Here is an 18,499-nt window from a genome sequence, read left to right as displayed (position 1 = left end):
AAACAGGCCATTAGAGAAGCACAAGGCCCAGCTGCATTAGTGATACATGACAGACTCCATGGGACTGATATAGGAAGAGTTACAGCATTTCAGTACATACACAAGAGCAGATGCAATTAGCACTATGGTATTCAAAAAAACTCCTAGAAACCTGTGTGTGTAAACATGTATCCGCAAACACATTTAAAGATTGTAGGGGTTTTTTTTTGCTTAAGTAAAAAAGTGACTTTCTATTGTAAGTACTTGTGTACTCATTGCTTGTCTGGTACAATAATATTATTTATCTTCTCTCACGCAAATGTCAGGTGGCTACAACTGCAGAATGGACTGGTAGCAAGGGCTATAGAGGATACAGCTTTCATTCAGCTTCTGAAAGCTTAAGAGAATCTACGACCATTCACGCATCAACATTTAATGGAGACTTCCCTCCCAAGAAAGATAACATTTGCATTTAAGAGCAACCCCATGCTGTACTTCTGTATTTATGTTGCTATATAAAGATCAGTGCAAATCAGAGTGCGATAGGGTCTGATTTTCAACACAGTAACATACTATTACTAATAAAGAGAGGCAGAAGGCACATGCATGAATCCTTTCTGGGAGCTGCTTTTAATCACTCTCAAAGAAAATGTGTAGGAGGTTAAAAGAAATCACTATTCAGAGCATCTATCTCAGAAGCTGCATATAGGCACAGCCTCCCATTAGCTATAACTATAACAGCTTGTGTTCTTTAAAAGTCGTATCTGGAGGGTAAAATAACACAAGACGAAGCCAATGCCCAAGGATGAAGTATGGGAATGAGCGCCAAATTCTAGAGGTGGCTCTGCCATTCTGAGGCCTCTAACCAGCAACGTAAGTAATCAGAACCTCTGTCTCCCTCTCCGTGAGTGGGAATGCACTTGTGATTTGCCTGACCGTTTGCCATATTCAAACATTTTGGCTTGTTCTTGCCGAGATTTAGCATTTGTCAGTAAGGATGCTTGCTTTGTGTAAGCTAGTGCAGCATGTAAATGCTTTGCTCTGATGCAAGTATGGCTTTTGTCCTGTTATTGTCCTGAAATGAGCAACACTGTGGAAGGCTTCTATCAGAACAGGGCTTCATTAGAAAATACACATTAATTATAAACAACTTCTCTCTCAAGCAGAAATGTATAGATTCAAGCAGCTTTCATTAAACCACAAACAAGGAGCATGGGACACCCAGCAGTCCCGTAGGAAGACAAGCCCTAGGGTCCAGAGCTAGAAGATTTTTCTCTCTCTGTTCCTCACATTTAAGCCAGACTGATCATAATTCCAGGCTCCCTGCCCTGTACAGTGTTCTTCATGGCTTCACTCCTCCAGCTGCCTTCCCCTTTTACTTTACCTCAAAAACCCTAGCTCAAAATATAATTTTTCCTCCAAACTAGAATATCTTTCTGTAACTCTCCCCTTAAGAGGGGAATAATCTTCAGAATACCAGCATTTCTCCAAAGTTAGAATTTAAGTTTTGAACAACTCTAAGCAGTAGTACATTTATGTATTAAATGTTGAACTAATTTCAGCAGCAGCCACTAATAAACACCTCAGTTTGCATATTTCTAATTTGAAGTACATCAGGTCTTGTTCAGTTGGAAGACAAACACTTGGCTGCAGTAACTGCTACGCTACTGAGCACCTGTAAAGAAAACACAGTATTTCTTCATCCATACAGAATAAGCTTTACTTCATTTTGTCAATGGCTTATTATTCATACTGTTTCTGGGAATCCCATTCTGCCACACACAGTAGTGACATACACCCACCTACCCACCAGTATGAAGACAGAAAGTCAGGAAGCCAAACCATCTCAACATTTGACGCTTGACAAACTCTAGCCCAAGATTAAACACAAAAGGTATTAGTGATGTTTAGTGTTAACTGTCTCCTTCACAGCACTGGTACAAAGAAGCATTACAGTACCATTACCATGTTTGGACTTCCCTCTTTCCCACTTCCCAACCAATCTGATCTGCCTGTGTGTCAATCAATCAACTTCACCTGACAACAGAGGAAGTTAAAGCAATTTTGATATCCTTTGTGCACAGTTAGAGCTACAACAGTTTTCACTGCATTAAAATGAGTCAGCTTGCTAATGCCAACATTTTGGGTTGGCCATGTTTAACAACATAAAAATCCTGGCATAGGGTTTTCATTAAGACACCTGCATGTTGCTAAACAAGCAACTGTTTGATATCAAGCTTCTCCCTTAAGGATCCAGGCAGGAGGAAAGGGCAGGCTGGGTTTCAGGACAAAGATATGGCTGCATGAAGCGACCTTCAAAACTTGCTCAATAACTCACCATGGTTCCAACAGCAGGCTGCCAAGAAAATGGCAAGAGGTAAGTGGCTAGTGGGATTTTTCTTCTTACCTTTTTTTCCCCCTCCCTACCCTTCTCCCTCCTCACCTCCCACTTACACAACTCAGCTTTGACACATAGGCCATTTACAGGTGTTTTTAAAAGTGTAATGAAGGCAGCAACCTCACTGCAGTGCTAGGCCTGGCCCTTTGCTATAATATGTATATATTCTTGGGGGGCAAGGAGGGAAGGAGGAGGGACCCCCCCCCACACACACACACAGGGAAAAAAAAGTTATATGATTGCAGGGTGGTTTTTTTTTTAATAGCTGCCCTGCAGAAAGGAAACTCCAGCAGCCATTCAAAGGTCAAGATGTGGATTTCCTTGTATTTTAAAGTCTTAAATTGATTTATTTACAAGTAACTAATTTTCAGCCTGCAAAATTCAAACTGGGAAGAAGGAAGCATAAAGTATGGTTAAAGACAGGGGAAATAGGGCAGTATATGGCCTACATTGCTTGAACAAAAAAAACAGGGACTAAGAATGTATAAAACAGCGCTTTAGCATGAGAACAGCCATTGGGAAAAAAACAGCTATGTCTCAACACTGTGCTAAAGCCTGGCTCCAATGACAGCTGCCTCACACTGAAGTGACAACTCTGGAGCAGAGCCTGTACTGCCACCCTGGTGAAACATTCCCATTTCATCACTGTTATTTCAGGTGCATTACAAAGAGCATGGCAGAAGTGCAACAAAACTCATGCAGAGTTACTGTATGATGTACAGATCCTGCTCAGGGACCTGGAAACTAACACCACCCACAGTGGTACCTCAGGCTGTTTCAGCACCAGACCCATGCTCAGCATTTGGTTTCCCACTGTGCCACCCAGAATGAAGTTGGCTCACTGCTTTGAAGCAAGGTGCCAATCAAGTTCCTTGGCCCATTTCTCTCTTTCTTTTATCTCCTGATCTGAGGCAGAGGAATGATAGACGCCTCAGGAAAAATAATAAGCTGAGTGACCGGGACTTCCACATTCTCCTGTATTCCATGACCCCTCCTTACTTTGGCTCTGCCAGTTCCCAAGAACAAGCACACATGTGAATATACTCAAACAACCCTGCACAAATCAAGAAAAATGCCTCATGACTGCAGCTGGCCTTCCTGACATCTACTGTCAATGCCAGCAGAAACACACAGGAAAGCACCAAAACCACCAGCAGGAAGCCTGACACACAATTCCCAGGGCTTACTGGAGTTAACACTGCTTAAAGAAAGCAGCGAAAGGAGTGGAGGGAGAATCTGTAAAGTAACAGGAATAAGTGCTGGTCACTCACTCCCAAAGCTGTTCTGATTCAGAAACATATATGCTTCCTTTCTACAAGCTTGGCTTGAAGTCTCGAATTGTGAAACCAGCACTTACCGGAATTTTATTTTTTTTTTATTTTAAGATTCTTGATGAAACCTCTCTTCAAAGAGCAACTACATGAAGCAGCCGCAATTGTGAAATCTCTCTGCAGCAGATTCACTGCTGCAGGGTTTGTATCTTTGGTAGTTTTACCAACTGTGGGTTGTGAAACAGCCCTCTATCCTCAGCTGCTGCAGGTGGGAATTTCCTGCATATCAGAACAGCCAGTTTCATGAGGTTACCTAATCACTGATGGTCACACCGGAAACCATGGAACAGCAAACAGAAACAAGAACCACAAATATACAAGAGAGAAACAGTATGTTTTTAATAGTCATGGAAACCAGCTCCCTCCTCCTAGTCTCATTTTAAGCCTGGTTTAAGGGAACCATCAAAAAGTTCTAGTTGATACAACATAATGCAGTGAAGACAATCAAGTATCAAACCCAGCAATAACATTTTGTTAATAAGAGCTTAAGAACTGCAAAATAACCCAAGAAATATGATACCCTGGAGATGCTGAACTATCAGACTTTTTTTTGGAACACAGAAACAGATGATGCAATTTAAAATGAAAGATTCTTGCCCCACCTTTGAAACTTCTTTAGGCCATACATAATATTTGAGTCTCACCCTTATCAAAGTTACTGCACTGGAATTCCAAATGAAGCTCTCAGAAAATTGACAGTGAAAGCTGGAAATGAAATCAGGCTCCTGAAACCTGCCATTTGGTTATAGGACTTTCCCAGATAGATGACAAATGACTTTAAATTTGTAGAAAGCATTTCTTCTATGCACACCAATTCATTGCTGCTCTGTAATCCATGCTATCACGTACACCTGAAGGATGCAAAAGCAGTTCAATCCTATTGTCACTTCACTTTCCAAAGAAAGCAGTGAAATTCCCAACACATTGTCGAGAATTGCTTCATTTATAATCTACAATCATCCCAAAATATTTCCCACAACTAGGTCTTTTTGAAGAACAAGAAGCTAACCCTTCTATTCAATCAGCATCTAAGCACACACTTTGGGTAAAGAGCTACATATTGCAACAGCAGCGCTGCAGCATCTTAGTTATTTATCCTGTTGATCTAATGCCTTTTCAGAAGAGATTTACACACAGGCACTTTTAGTCCGTTTAACAGTAGCTGTTCATTAGCACATAGCAAATATGCATAGATTCCTTCCAAGGCAGAGATGGAGCTGAGGGGATGGGATGGTTACTTTACAAGCCTTTTTTATACCCACTAGATAAGAGTTTCTTATAGAAACAGTCACACAAAAAAAGGCTGCCATATATTCTGGTGACAGCACCCCACACAGAACAGTATTCCACTGAACCAGATTCAAGCAGCTGAAAGTTAAACTTGAATTCAAACCTGCTAAGTTGTTTCAGAGCTGTCAGGCTAATTACAGGAAAGCAAACTCTTGCTTGCCTCAAAGATCACAAATGGAGTTTGCTAGAATCTAAGTTCTAAGTTTAAGCATTCTGGGGGGAGATTTAATTTGATAGTTGAAGTGTATGCTGGATTCCTTTGGATGTCCACACTACCAGTGCCGAATGTACCTCATGCAGCTGCGTACGACAGAGAACAAGAGCTGACTCAACAGGTGGTTCAGACAAAGGTGCTGGTGAAGAACTGCTAGAATGTGATTTACACCACTTTCATAGGATACCACAAATAAGTTTTGCAGATCAGTGCACAGCAAGCACTGAAAGCACGGGATTTTCCAAAATAACTACTTGTTTTGATCATGTATCCACACAACAGTACTAACTCCTGCACAGATATAAATTGAAAGGAGAGTATGTCAACAAGGCAATATTAGAAATATTCTGAGTACATGATTATCTAAAGATCTGCACTGTTTCAGTTCTCCTATGTAGAAATGGACTTCTCAAGATCTTTTCTGCCTGAAGAGCTACTGTTAAACAGACTAAAAGTGCCTGTGTGTAAATCTCTTCTGAAAAGGCATTAGATCAACAGGATAAATAACTAAGATGCTGCAGCACTGCTGTTGCAATATGTAGCTCTTTACCCAAAGTGTGTGCTTAGATGCTGATTGAATAGTAGGGTTAGCTTCTTGTTCTTCAAAAAGACCTAGTTGTGGGAAATATTTTGGGATGATACATCCCCTGCCTGAACCTATCCTGCAACTCCCATTCTCACCAGAGCCTTTCAAAATTCTTGTTTTGTACTGTGGCAGTCCATTCCCTCTTTACTGCATAACTGATGCTGGATTCAAATATCTATTTCTACATAAAAGCAGCTGATCTTGCATCTGTCTTCCCCAGTGTCCAGTCTGACAGTGGCCAGCAGAGCATGCTAAAGGATAGGGTATCAGAATCAGAGGTAGTTGCAAGGGCCTTCTTCCATCACTACCCTCCAACCTCCTAGGAGCAGACAGCTTAGGTGATACAGAAATCCCATGTTTAATAAGTAAGCTTCTCATTACTAAATCTTCACACCTCCTTGGGCATTGCATCATGCCTAGCAACTGATAGACAACGCCACTAAGGTGAAAGTCTTCCTCACATTTTCGTTCTGGCACAATATCTAATAACATCTTAAACTTGTCAGCCACCTTATATGGTACATATGCATATTGGACATTTCTTTATGTTCAGAATACCAAGAGTTATAGCTCAAATTTCTAATTTGATAGTCTCCCCTCTACATAATTAAACAGACTGTTTCTCAGAGTGTGACATGAACTTCATGAAAATTTATACAGTGATAATAAAGCCTCAACAAAGAGGCCCTGTAGTTATAGGAGCACAGAGGGCATAGAAGAGATGAAATATTGCCCCGCAATTTTGAAGAGAGGTCTAGCAGATTTGTATCACAAGGTTACTGTGAAATCAAAGTCTACATCAGGTTCTTGGGAGAGCTGTCCAGAAACATAGCCAAGCTGATGAAATGCAGGCTAGATAAGCGGCCAGTGAGGTGGACTGAAAATTGGTTGAACTGCTAGGCTTGGAGGGCTGTGATCAGCAGCACAAACTTCTGCTGGAGACCAGTCACTAGTGGTGTCCCCTACGGTTTGATACTGAGGCCAATACTGCTTAACATCTTCATTAATGACCTGGATGATGGGACCAAATGCACCCTCAGCAAGTTTGCAGACAATAAAAAACTGGGAGGAGTGGCTGATACACCAGATGGTTGTGCTGCCGTTCAGAGGGACCTCAACAGACTAAAGAAGTGGGCAGAAAAGAACCTCAAGAAGTTCAAAGTGAGTGGAAAGTCCTGCTCCTGGAGAGGAATAACCCAATGCACCAGTACAAGCTGCGGGCCTACCAGCTGAAAACCAGCTTTGCTTTGAAGGACCTGGGCATCCTTGCGGACAACAAGTTGACCATAAGCCAGCAATACACCCTCGTGGCAAATGCAGCCAACAGTATCCTGGGCTGCATCAGGAAGAGCATTGCCAGCAAGTTAAGTAAGGGAGGCAATCCTTCCCCTCTCCTCAGCACCGGTAAGACCACACCTGGAGTACTGTGTCCAGTTCTGGGCTCCCCAGTACAATACAGACATGAATTTACTGGAGCGAATCCAGCAAAGGGCCACAAAGATGATCAAGGGACTGGATCATCTCTCATGTGAGGAGAGGTTGAGAGAGCTGGGACTATTTAGCCTGGAGAAGAGAGAGCTCAGAGGAAGCTTATCAATATTTATAAATATCTGAAGGACGGGTATAAAGAGGATGGGGACAGATTCTTCCCAATGGTGGCCAGCAGCAGGACAAGAGGCAATGGGCACATACTTAAACACAGGAAATTCCACTTGAACACTTTTTTTACTGAGAGGATGGCTGAACACTGGCACAGGTTTCCCAGAGAGGTTGTGGAGTCCATCCTTGGAGATGTTCAAAAACTGACTCGACATGGTCCTGGGCAGCCTGCTCCAGCTGACTCTGCTTGAGCAGGTGGATTGGAGCAGATGATCCCCAGAGGTCCCTTTGAACCCCAACTATTCTGCAATTCTGTGACTGTACCTGTTCTCTTGCATCAGGTCTTTGATCTGAGCCAAAATCCAGTCCACCTCTGAAGAAGAATCAGACCACAGTTCTCGGGACTTTGAAACGGACTGCACTGTCTGCATAACCTGAGTGAAGGAAAAATCCAAACATTAGTAACAGATAATGCACCATCTCCTGGCAGCTGGAGCAAACAGAAGAGGCATTGCTATGAAGAGCAGATGCAAACACCGTATTTACTTCATCAATACCACTTGAAGAAAAACCTCACAAAAGGTTCCCCTTCCTAGGGAAACATTCAAAATTAACGTAAGCCATGTCACACTCTGGAAAGGCTTGAATTAAAAGGGTAACAGCACCCTTCTGGTGTCATCATTCTCGTTCTAATACTTGCTCTCCTTGACTTCAGCACAGACCGAGATGGACTCATTTTGAATCATTAACTCCACATGGGGGAAGCGGTGGGGTCGAGGTTAGCTATTCAGAACAAGGTTTTTCCAGTCACAGTATGCACACAGAAGATCCAAGTATCAACCAACGCAGCCATCTAAGCAACCTGTAGTCAGCTTAGAGTGTCTAACAAGCAGGAGCAATGTGGAAAACAAACTACTGGGTTGCACCAAGTATGGAAGAGATAGTATTAGAGGTTAGCTCTCTTACAAGAGTCAGTGGATTTATTGGTTTGATATATACCATTCTCAGGACTGCAGTTAGCTCATTTAACCTACATGCCTGATACTACCACTAGATGCAAGAGAGACTTTAAATGACAAATCAAGTATAAAGACATGGTCTAAACATTACAAATGACTAAAGAACCTCTAGCCTACCCACAGGCACAACTGGACACCAAAGTACACAGACTCCATCAGAGAGCTCATTTTGCCCTGGCTTACACCTTGAAGACTAAGTATAATAATGAGTTAACAAAATAGCTAGAGAAGTATCTGGATCAGAAACTGTACAGTTACACTGTTATAAAGATGACTTCTGCTATCAGCAGTTCTCCTTCCTACATGGAAAACAGTACAGACAGAATATACATTTATACAAGGGCACTTGTAACTATAGCAAGAGAAGTACAATTTCTCTGCTATGCCCATCCATGTTAAGTGTTTAATATATATGCCTAAAAAAAGCTTCAAGCAGTATTTATCTGAAATTTGGAACATTCAATTGCTCTCATGGTTCAAGGAAATAATTATTTACATGCATTAAACTATCCGCTGTTAAAGGATACAAGAACAAGCCCGCATGATTTTTTTCAACCCAGTTCTGAATTTCAGAGATGGAATATTTTTAAACTGGCTGTAGCTGGTGCAACAACAGTCTGTACTTGCTATAGCATTTGAAAAGAAGCCCCACACTGGTATAAACAGAAATAAGCCACAACGTTTTCATCACATGGGAGACTGCAATTGATACTAATCTCACAAACTCTCCATCCCTGGTTTGCCATAATTCAGTGAGGCTGGTACATCCTAGCTGTGGCCTCTGAACCAATAAAATTTTTGACTTTATCATTGCTTCCACTTTACTTCCAAGACAACTTTTATGGAAATTAGGCTTGCCGGGCACCATAACAGGGTCTGACCCTAGGTTCCCGCAGAAAAGTTTAGAGCCAAATCAAAGCAAATTAAATAATTAAATTTTAATGACACGCATGCAGTAATTACAGCTCGAGATGGGTGCCTCCGAAGAGGGACCCCGAACAAAGAAATCCCTGGGCAATTATAACTTTCCAGTCTAAGCTCTCCACCCCTCACGTGGTAGTTTGGACCAGTAGTAATATTTAGGTCTGGGGTCTCCTGCTCCTTATTGGGTCTCATCCCTGTCCCTAGGCAGGCTGTTTATCTTTACTGTTGCGGTTTCTGCTGACAGATGTGTCTTAATTCTTCGGGTCCCGCCCTTGTCTCTCAAGGCCCTGACAGAGAGGTGTTGTTCCAGCAATTAGCACTGCCCCAGCAGTGACAGTAGGTGTTATATCCCAAGGTCCTGACGAAGGGGATATAATCCAGACCCCGAGATAGTCCAGACCCCCCCCCCCTCCCCCCCAATTAATGCTGTTTCAGCAGTGAGGGGAGGCTTTGTTTCCCAGGGTCCTGGCGCCCAACGAGGCCTTATTTCAAAGCCTTGACATCCTCCCTTTTGGAGCACAAAGCACAGGAATGCAAACTGCTTGCAACTCCCTTATCATTCCAGTTTGAACCAGCTCTCAGGCCTTTTCTTACTGAACTAGGTAAAAAGTTCATTATTTTATCTAAGTGCAGCCTAAGGCTTCAGCAAATTTAGCTACTCATGCTAACCAAGTTTTATAGAAGTTGCGCTAAGCACCTACCTCTAGGCAGTTCCAGTTCAATATTCTTTAACAACAACCACTACAGAATTTCCATCAATAACCTCTGCTTACTTTCCACTCCACTAACTTTCCCAGTCTGAAGCATTTACATACAAAAAACAAGGGTGGAGGGAAACACCTTTGTATCTTAAAAGGCTGCAGAACACCACACAGGACTGTCACAAGACAGGGTCATGCCTGCTGGTATGCCACCTACCCACCAGCAACCTTTCAGCATAGATTCACTTTGGCTTCAACTGATGTTTTACTAAAATATAACAAACGCACTAAAATATGCAATGTATCACACCTCTGAGTATACCGTAGTGGCAGTATAGAAAGAAGGCTTACAAAACATAAGAGCTACAGGACCTCAACCTTCATGAGTATTTCAAAGATCTGACATTTAACACACTGTTACATATGGGGAAACCATCCTCTTAAAATTGAGCCTGTTGCTTATTGCCACAGAAATTCCAACCGTAACCCAGAAGAGAGACACACATAAGTAAGAATCACTTATGTAAGCCCACAGACCCCAGTCAGAATTTACTTCATCAGGCTTTGGTCATTAAGTGCTCCTAGAATTGTCAGCGGTGAAGCAAAATAAAATGCCTCTCTAACTGCCATTTTGATTACAAATGGATTTTCCATGTAAGTGTTATAATGTATCCAGAACTGGGGAGAGAGTGGAGGAAGAAAAGCTAACAGGGGTGGAATGTAGGGAATTTTATTTTGTGCAGTTTTAAGAATAAAGCAAACCTCAGATGTTATGATTGTTCTGTGTAGGGGGAGGAAACACTGTCTGTCTGTTTTCCCCCCTTGTATTACCCTTAAAACTAAGCAATGCTGGGAAGGTGACCAGGAAAAAACAAGCCACCAAAAAAAACCCCCAAAGCACTCGCCTTTGCCTCTAAGATGACAGGAGAGGCCCAACATCGGCCCAGTCATTTTGCTGTGGAACTAAGCTATATTATAGATGTATTTCATTAACTGTTTCGGCAATAGGAATGCATGAAGGAGAAGGCAAGCCCTCCACATGAAAGAACTATATGGATTAAAAGACTCCTTCATATCTCACCACCTTCTCAAAGGGCAGGAAAAAGAATTTCTTACCCACTCAACTTTGGCTATGAACAGATACTTTAATGCATGCTCAGACTTCAAGCAAACATAACGCTCCCCATTCTGGTTGGGCAGTGTGTGGGGGTGGGGGAATATGTGAAAAGCTTTAAAGATCAGGCAACAGAAGGGGAAAAAAGCTGAATAATTAACAATCTCTAGGACCACAACTAAAGCCCATAGCGAAATATTCAAAAAGGAGGTGAGAAATAACACCAATAAAATAAACAGATCTTTCATCACAGCAAAGGCAAAAGCAAAAGGTTTTATGCCAAAACTCAGGTCCTTCTAACCATACTATTATAAGACATCCCCTCAAAAACACGAAAGAGTAACTACAAACCACCATCACTGCACAGCTTTGACAAATATGATTTACAGCAGCTGAAAAGTTCTTGGTTCTAAAGATGCAGCAAGGAAAAGGATGGTGGAACAAAAGGAAGGGCTTTTTGCATTGTTTGCTTTGAGAGTTACTGAACAGACAAGTCTACTGTTACAGAGAACAGAGCTTCCAAGTGTCAACAGAGGACCAATATGTTTGCATCTCTTCAAATTCCCGGCAATAGTTATTAAAGCACATAAGTAGTTTATGTGTGCGTACATATTTTTTTTTTTATTAGAGACAAACTTCAGTTAAGAGCTTGGCAGTAACAGCTATAAAGAGCAAGATTCCTACCTGCTGACAGATCCAAGCAAGTATTCTGCCCATCCTTATTTAGTGCAAGATAGCAGAAGATATTCACTTGCAAGAAGATGCTGTTTTTTCTGTCCAGGCTGATTGAACTTTTATATTATTGATGAATATACTTGATCTGCTATTTTTTAGCTGAGGTCTAAAGCAGAAAAATGCTTTCACATTAAAGATGAAAACAGGGGTTTTTTTTGTGGGTAGCCACCTCAAAGTAATATATTAGAAGAAGCTATATCCACAAGACACTTTATAGTTTATAGAGAGTTCATTTTTCACAATTCAGCTATATTTTGTCATAGTTGGTAGCCTTAGAAGTGTACCATAAAGTCATTCAACAAGAAAGGCAGCTTACAGGGTGAGCAGAGAAATTTTGAAAGCATGGTACACAGCATTCAATTAAACCAAGGCATATAATACAGAGTTTGCACTTCAGCCTCAATTCACACCATTTTGATGGGATAAAGTAGGTTTCACATGAGCTTCAGAAAAAAAGTTAGGAAGACTGTTTTGTTGCTGCTTTCTTTAGTGTGTAAAGCAGGATTTAACAGCATGTCCATTATATCTCAACTGGAACTCGATCAACTAAGAACTGTCTCTTTTTGGATTCATCAAAAGCCCCACATCTAAGTCAGACAATTCTCATGTGAGGTTTCCTAGCAATATTCTAAATATCCAGCCATCAACTGGAAAGCTATTGACTGAACCTGAAATTACACTTTTGCAATTGACTACAGCTCCCATAGCAACTCCTTTCTGCCATTCGACCCTGGCCAGTTTCAATTTTGAAGTCACATTTTCCTATTCAGTTTGAAATAGTTCCTTCTATGCTGTTAATACATTAACAGGTCACTCACCACATATCACCAATTTGTTTCCTCTGAGATGCAATGAAAAAAGATGTACAAAATAAGCCAGCTCCAACTACAGAAAGGGAAGCTGGAACAAAGGAGAATCACGTTATAGACTCCTAAAACAAGACAATGAGGGAAACGATATGTTCGTTTTCAATGAAATTGCTGAACGTAGTTCTTGATCAAGTCTGTGCTTTGCTGGAGCGTTAGCATGCTTCCTCTTTTAGCCCCAACCACAGAGTGGTTGGGGTTGGAGGGCGCCTCTGGAGATCATCTAGTCCAACCCCCCCACTCAAGCAGGGTCACCTAGAGCACGTTGTACAGAATCGCATCCAGGCAGCTTTTTGAATATCTCCAGAGAAGGAGACTCCACAACCTCTGTGGGCAACCTGTTCCAGTGCTGTCACTCTCACAGGAAAGAAGTTTTTTCTCATATTCAGATGGAACTTCCTGTGTTTCAGTTTGTGTCTGTTGCCTCTTGTCCTATCGCCGGCCACCACTGAAGGGAGTCTGGCTCCATCCTCTTGACACCCTCCCTTCAGATATTTGTATACATTGATAAGATCCCCCCTCAGTCTTCTCTTCTCCAGGCTAAACAGCCCCAGCTCTCTCAGCCTTTCCTCATAGGAGAGATGCTCCAGTCCCCTAATCATCCTCATAGCCCTACACTGGGCTCTCTCCAATAGTTCCACGTCTTTCTTGTACTGGGGAGCAGAACTGGACACGGTGCTCCAGATGTGGCCTCACCAGGGCTGAGTAGAGGGGGAGGACCACCTCCCTCGACCTGTTGGCAACACTCTTCCCAATGCAGCCCAGGATACCACTGGCCTTCTCGACCACGAGGGCACACTGCTGGCTCATGGTTAACTTGTCCACCAGGCCCCCCAGGTCCTTCTCTGCAGAGCTGCTTTCCAGCAGGTCAGCCCCCAGCCTGTCCTGGTGCACGGGGTTATTCCTCCCTAGTGCAAGACCCTGCACTTGCCTTGGTTGAACTTCATGAAGTTCTTCTCCGTCCAACTCTCCAGCCTGTCCAGGTCCCTCTGAACGGCAGCACAGGCTTCTGGTGCATCAGCCACTCCTCCCAGCTTTGTATCAGCAGCAAACTTGCCGAGGGTGCACTTTGTCCCTTCATCCAGGTCATTGATGAGTAAGTTGAACAATACTGGACCCAGTATTGACCCCCGGGGGGCACCGCTAGCTACAGGACTCCAACCAGAGTCTGCGCCGCTGAGCACAACCCTCTGAGCTCTGCCATTCAGCCAGTTCTCAATCCATCTCACTTATTATAATGATATTAATCAAAATGAAAGTGAGAATAGCTCCCCATTAACAACAATATGTTGGTCACATCATATCCAAAAAAATTTTACAGGTCCTATAAGCCAGCTGTCAACACATTTTAACAACCGGTATCCCATTATTAAGAAGGGGAAGCTGAACAGAGAGAGACTTTGGCAAATTATTCAGGAGTTCAATCCACAGCAGTAAGAAGGTAAGACTCCAGATCTGCAATTGCAGCATCTCAGCCGCTGGGTCACTGTGAAAATGTAGGATGGATGATAGAAAATCTGGGCTAATGACTTCTGAATGACAAACCTTGATTTCCAGAGACACTAGGATTAAGGAAAACAGAGTGCTATCCACCTGGACAAGGCAGGCTTAGGATCTGCAACAAGTACAGATCCCATTTACAAAGTGTGTGCATCAAAAACTATTACAGCTCAAATTGCTTGTTCTCTGCAGTGAAGCTTTGCTTTGACAAGGCACATACGACAGCGTTACAGGAGGTAACTAAATAAGTAACTAAGCAAGCCTCTTTCCTCACCCACAGCAGTCACAGTTGCCCTACAGGCTATATGCTAGACAGCATAACTACTTTAGGTAAGAGTGCACAATCTGACAAGCATCAGTAGTAGTGTGGGCACTGGTTTACTGGTATGTCTTCAGTACTGATAGGAGTATCAGGCACTTCTGGATAGATTCTAACTGTGGGAGGATGCTACTACAGAGCACCGAGAAAGAAAAATAATGAATCCCTAGAGTTATATTAAATAAAGTCCTAGTACAGCAGTTTAGTTGTGCTCGTGCTCAGGTATTTAAAATGAGGCTTGGCCAAGAGCACCAGTTCTTCAATTTGTGCAAGAATGAAGAGAAGACTTATTGCCTGAAGCAGGAAAGGAGAAGAAACAAAAGTGCTACACTTACCCGGAACTGCTCATTCTTGTAGGATACCAGCACATCTCTGACTTTTTCTAGAAATAAACATAAATATATGGCTTAAAACTGGGAATGGATCAACTTGCCTCACTGTACAAGGGATTTCTGGTATACCCCTGGAAATAGATGACAAATTATCTTGGCAAGCTGTTTAGCTCCGCTGAATATGTGCTCAGGGAAGACATCAGTGAAATGAAACATAAATCCAAAGTCAGACAACACTCTGAAGACTCCCATCTCCCACAGACTCTTGTGGCAATGTATTTTTTATCATGTGGGGTCAAACCAGGAGTTCAGCATTTTACCACTAGCAGTGGCCAAAGACAGGGAAGCTGGATAAAGGAAGACAGCTCCCAAAAAATCCCTAAATGGATCAGTTTAAGAAGAAATTGTTTCCATGGGCAGTTCATGTTCTGATGCATATTTATATTTCTTATACCTGTGTTTTAAATCCATTGCAACATCACTGTGGCTCTTCACTAGCCAACCACATCCTTACTGGACTCTTCACCCTCTTTCAAAATGCTCCACTATGCAGGTGTCATCATCACCTGCTACCATGATGCCATCATCCAATATCAGCCAGATACATTTTAGATCACCTTAAGTGTAGGATAGAAACACTCTGCGATTCCATTACTCTGGCCTTTTAACCCAGGGAACTACTGTAACAGTCTGCACCACTCTCTCTTAGTGATTTTTTTTTTTTTGAAGGTAGCCATGGAGAGGGAGGAATAGCACAAAGTTTGGGCCTCACCCAATATGTAGTCAGATAGAAGCCAATATATACACTCTCACATGACAGCTGGTGGTGCTTTGGGGTTCCAAAATTTAGATACAGCCTCTACTTTTCAATTGTTAATTAATTCTGTATTAGTCTCAAAGCACAAGACTGATTTAGCTAATACATCTGTATTGCAGGTACAGATCTATCAAGGAACCCACTATGAAGAAATCTAGAAGGGTCTTGCAACAAATCCATACATCTTAAGGCCAGAAAAGCCATTATAGTCACCGAGTCTGACCTTCCAGGAAGCAGTGAGGGTCATTTTAGAACTTCTGTAAGCCTCCGGACCTCGGATAGAGCTGCTGTAATCTACTGGGCCGAGTTACTCCCCACAAGCAGACTAAGTTTTGTCAGAAAAGTTATGATTAGCTGGTTTTGTTGTTTGAGGTACTGTTTGTTACCTCACAGCTATCAAACTCCCAGGCTAATCATCTAGCCTCAACTCCTGCTTGAGACAGACTAAACTAAAAAAACACTTTTAGAAAAGCACCTGATCTTGGATTCAGAGACTTTTAGCAATGGAAAGTCAACCACTGGAACAATTTACTAAATTTCTCTTGGTGTTTTGCACTTGGTATCTCATCAAATTACATCCAGGTTGAGTTACCACTGATTTTCTTTTTTCTTTAAATACTGTTAACAACTAGAGTGATGTCCTGTCCACATGCCGAATATTTAGAAACAGACTGAACTGCCTTTATCCCACTCTTGTTTAAATTATGAATCTAGAGTTCTGATGGCTATAAAAGGAGCATGGCTTTCTTTGTCATTAGTGGCCTCAGTCTTAGAACCATGAGCTACTAGTTTTTACAATGCCTGGCCCTAGACCACACCAATGTAACTGCTGCTACTGATCAGGCTACTGGATATCCAATAGAAGTAAGAGATTTTACGCTACAAATTCAGTGAGCTAATATGCTGGAAAAAGTCAGTCACCCCAAAAATCTCTCAAGGCCCAAAGAGTAATCCCATAACATGAGCAGGAGAACATCTTTATCTGTTGGCAGTGGTAGAAGATGACACTTTCAACTGTTTTCTCTAGCACGGGAAAGATCTAATTCTTTTATCTACTGCTGTTTCAGGAACACCTACCATGGAATTCCTTGTGTTTCTGACAGGCCTCATGCTGTGGGGTTTGAATCTCCCATGTGTCACTGTCCATCTCTGTATTTGCTTCAGTCTCTTCCTGCTCATCCTCCTCTTCACTTTCTTCACACAAATTATTGCCCAGCTGACGGCTCCAGTACGTCTTTCGTAGCCAGTCCAGTACAACATCGCAACCTAAAGGAGAACAGAACACACACTCTTCTCAGTGAGAATTTCTTCATTTTTTAATATACATATGTGGCACGTTGCTAACTTGCATTGTGAAAAGAAATGCGGTATGCAAGTTAAACTCTGAAATCACATACAACTCCATTAATAAAAAGGTGAATGGCAGCAAAGAAAAACAACATCACAGACCTAGTGACACCTACCTACTACCTTTTTGGCAACAAGAGAGTTTGGGTGCTTCTACAGTGTTACACCTCACTCAAGCTAGGCCAAATTTAAGCAGAAAGCAAGTCCCAGCAGTGGAGGTCTGATCGGAAAGTGAGCCAAGTTTTTTTTATAGACACTGTGTTGATCATAGTGATAACAACATTCATTTTCTGTGCAGAGACTACAGTAATCATGTATTAGGTAGAGGGGGCATTTCACACCACAGCTCTCAGCCCCACAACAAGCCTGCTGGTGCCCCATGGGCCCCAAAACAGAGGGCACCATAGCAAGGGAGCAGCTGTTCCCCCTCAGGCACCACAGCCAGCCCTGATCCCCCAGCAACAGCAGCCTTGGTGGGCCCGGGGGGACACAGTGGCATGTCACTCCAGTCAGCACCCCGAGCTGAGAGGAACACTCGCCTGGGATGCCCCGCCGGGACGGCACTCACCCTTGCGGCAGAGCGCTAGCTGGGGTAACTTTCCATGGGTCAGCTCGTGACGGAGATCCACAACCCAGATGGGGATATCCACCTAGAGGAATAGCTGCAGACATTACCACACAATTCCCACTATGTCATGCTATACCCATGCATTCACCCCCAAAAAGCTTTAGGCAATGTCTATCCAGGCATGAACAACAGGCTCTTCTGGGCTGCTCCTGCACTGCTGTTCCACCGGCTCCCCTCTTCAAAGGTTGATTGGGGTCACCTCCTCTGACCCTGTAGCAATCCAGACAGCTACTCTTCCATACAAACTCAGGATTTTATAGTTCAGGTTCTTCAATGCTGCTTACAACAAACGGATGTCTTTTCAGACAGAGGCATTAAGTAAAATTTAATGAGATACTAAGATGTGGTTAAATTGTATTTAAACTGATGAAACATTCTGGATGACAGTTTGATACTCAAATCATATATACTGCAAGTTGCACTAATTTTTTGCATTTTCTTAAGGATAACTGACCTTATCTATGCAAGATCACTATTTGGGAGTTTCATGAGGTATTAGCAAAAGTTTATTTCAGCATCTGAATTTAAGAGATGAGAAACAGCATCTTGCTTAAAAACCAAACAAGAAAAGATCAGTTCATCATTCTAACTCACTGGCCCCAAACAATGCTGTATACATAGTAGTCTCAAGTACCGTCTGGTATTCACTTTCAAAACTGGCTGTTCAGATCCTGGTATGATGCTTGGCCCAACTGGCAATAAAAGAACTCAAGTTGTTTCTGCTACTACAATTACATCCTTTACTTTTCCTCCCCTGCACAGAATGGACAAGCTCACCTCCAACAAGAGAGGATGACAAG

At 42.5% G+C, this 18,499-nt stretch overlaps 1 protein-coding gene across 2 annotated transcripts in view; it reads right to left on the bottom strand.

Annotated features, from left to right (window-relative positions):
• LAS1L (LAS1 like ribosome biogenesis factor) overlaps positions 1-18,499 on the bottom strand; it is a 39,718-nt gene that overhangs the window by 19,450 nt on the left and 1,769 nt on the right. For both annotated transcript variants that reach the window (XM_026095975.2, XM_026095976.2), the window contains exons 4-7: positions 17,640-17,721; positions 16,802-16,990; positions 14,911-14,957; positions 7,722-7,831 (exon numbers count right to left, since the gene is read on the bottom strand). In XM_026095975.2, coding sequence (XP_025951760.2) covers positions 7,722-7,831; positions 14,911-14,957; positions 16,802-16,990; positions 17,640-17,721 — 428 coding nt within the window. The remainder of the gene's footprint in view (positions 1-7,721; positions 7,832-14,910; positions 14,958-16,801; positions 16,991-17,639; positions 17,722-18,499) is intronic.

The sequence above is a fragment of the Dromaius novaehollandiae genome, chromosome 11, assembly GCF_036370855.1.
Source record: "Dromaius novaehollandiae isolate bDroNov1 chromosome 11, bDroNov1.hap1, whole genome shotgun sequence".
Taxonomy (NCBI): domain Eukaryota; kingdom Metazoa; phylum Chordata; class Aves; order Casuariiformes; family Dromaiidae; genus Dromaius; species Dromaius novaehollandiae.
Note: the sequence above shows the minus strand (reverse complement) of the source record. Positions and strands in the feature narration are given on the sequence as shown.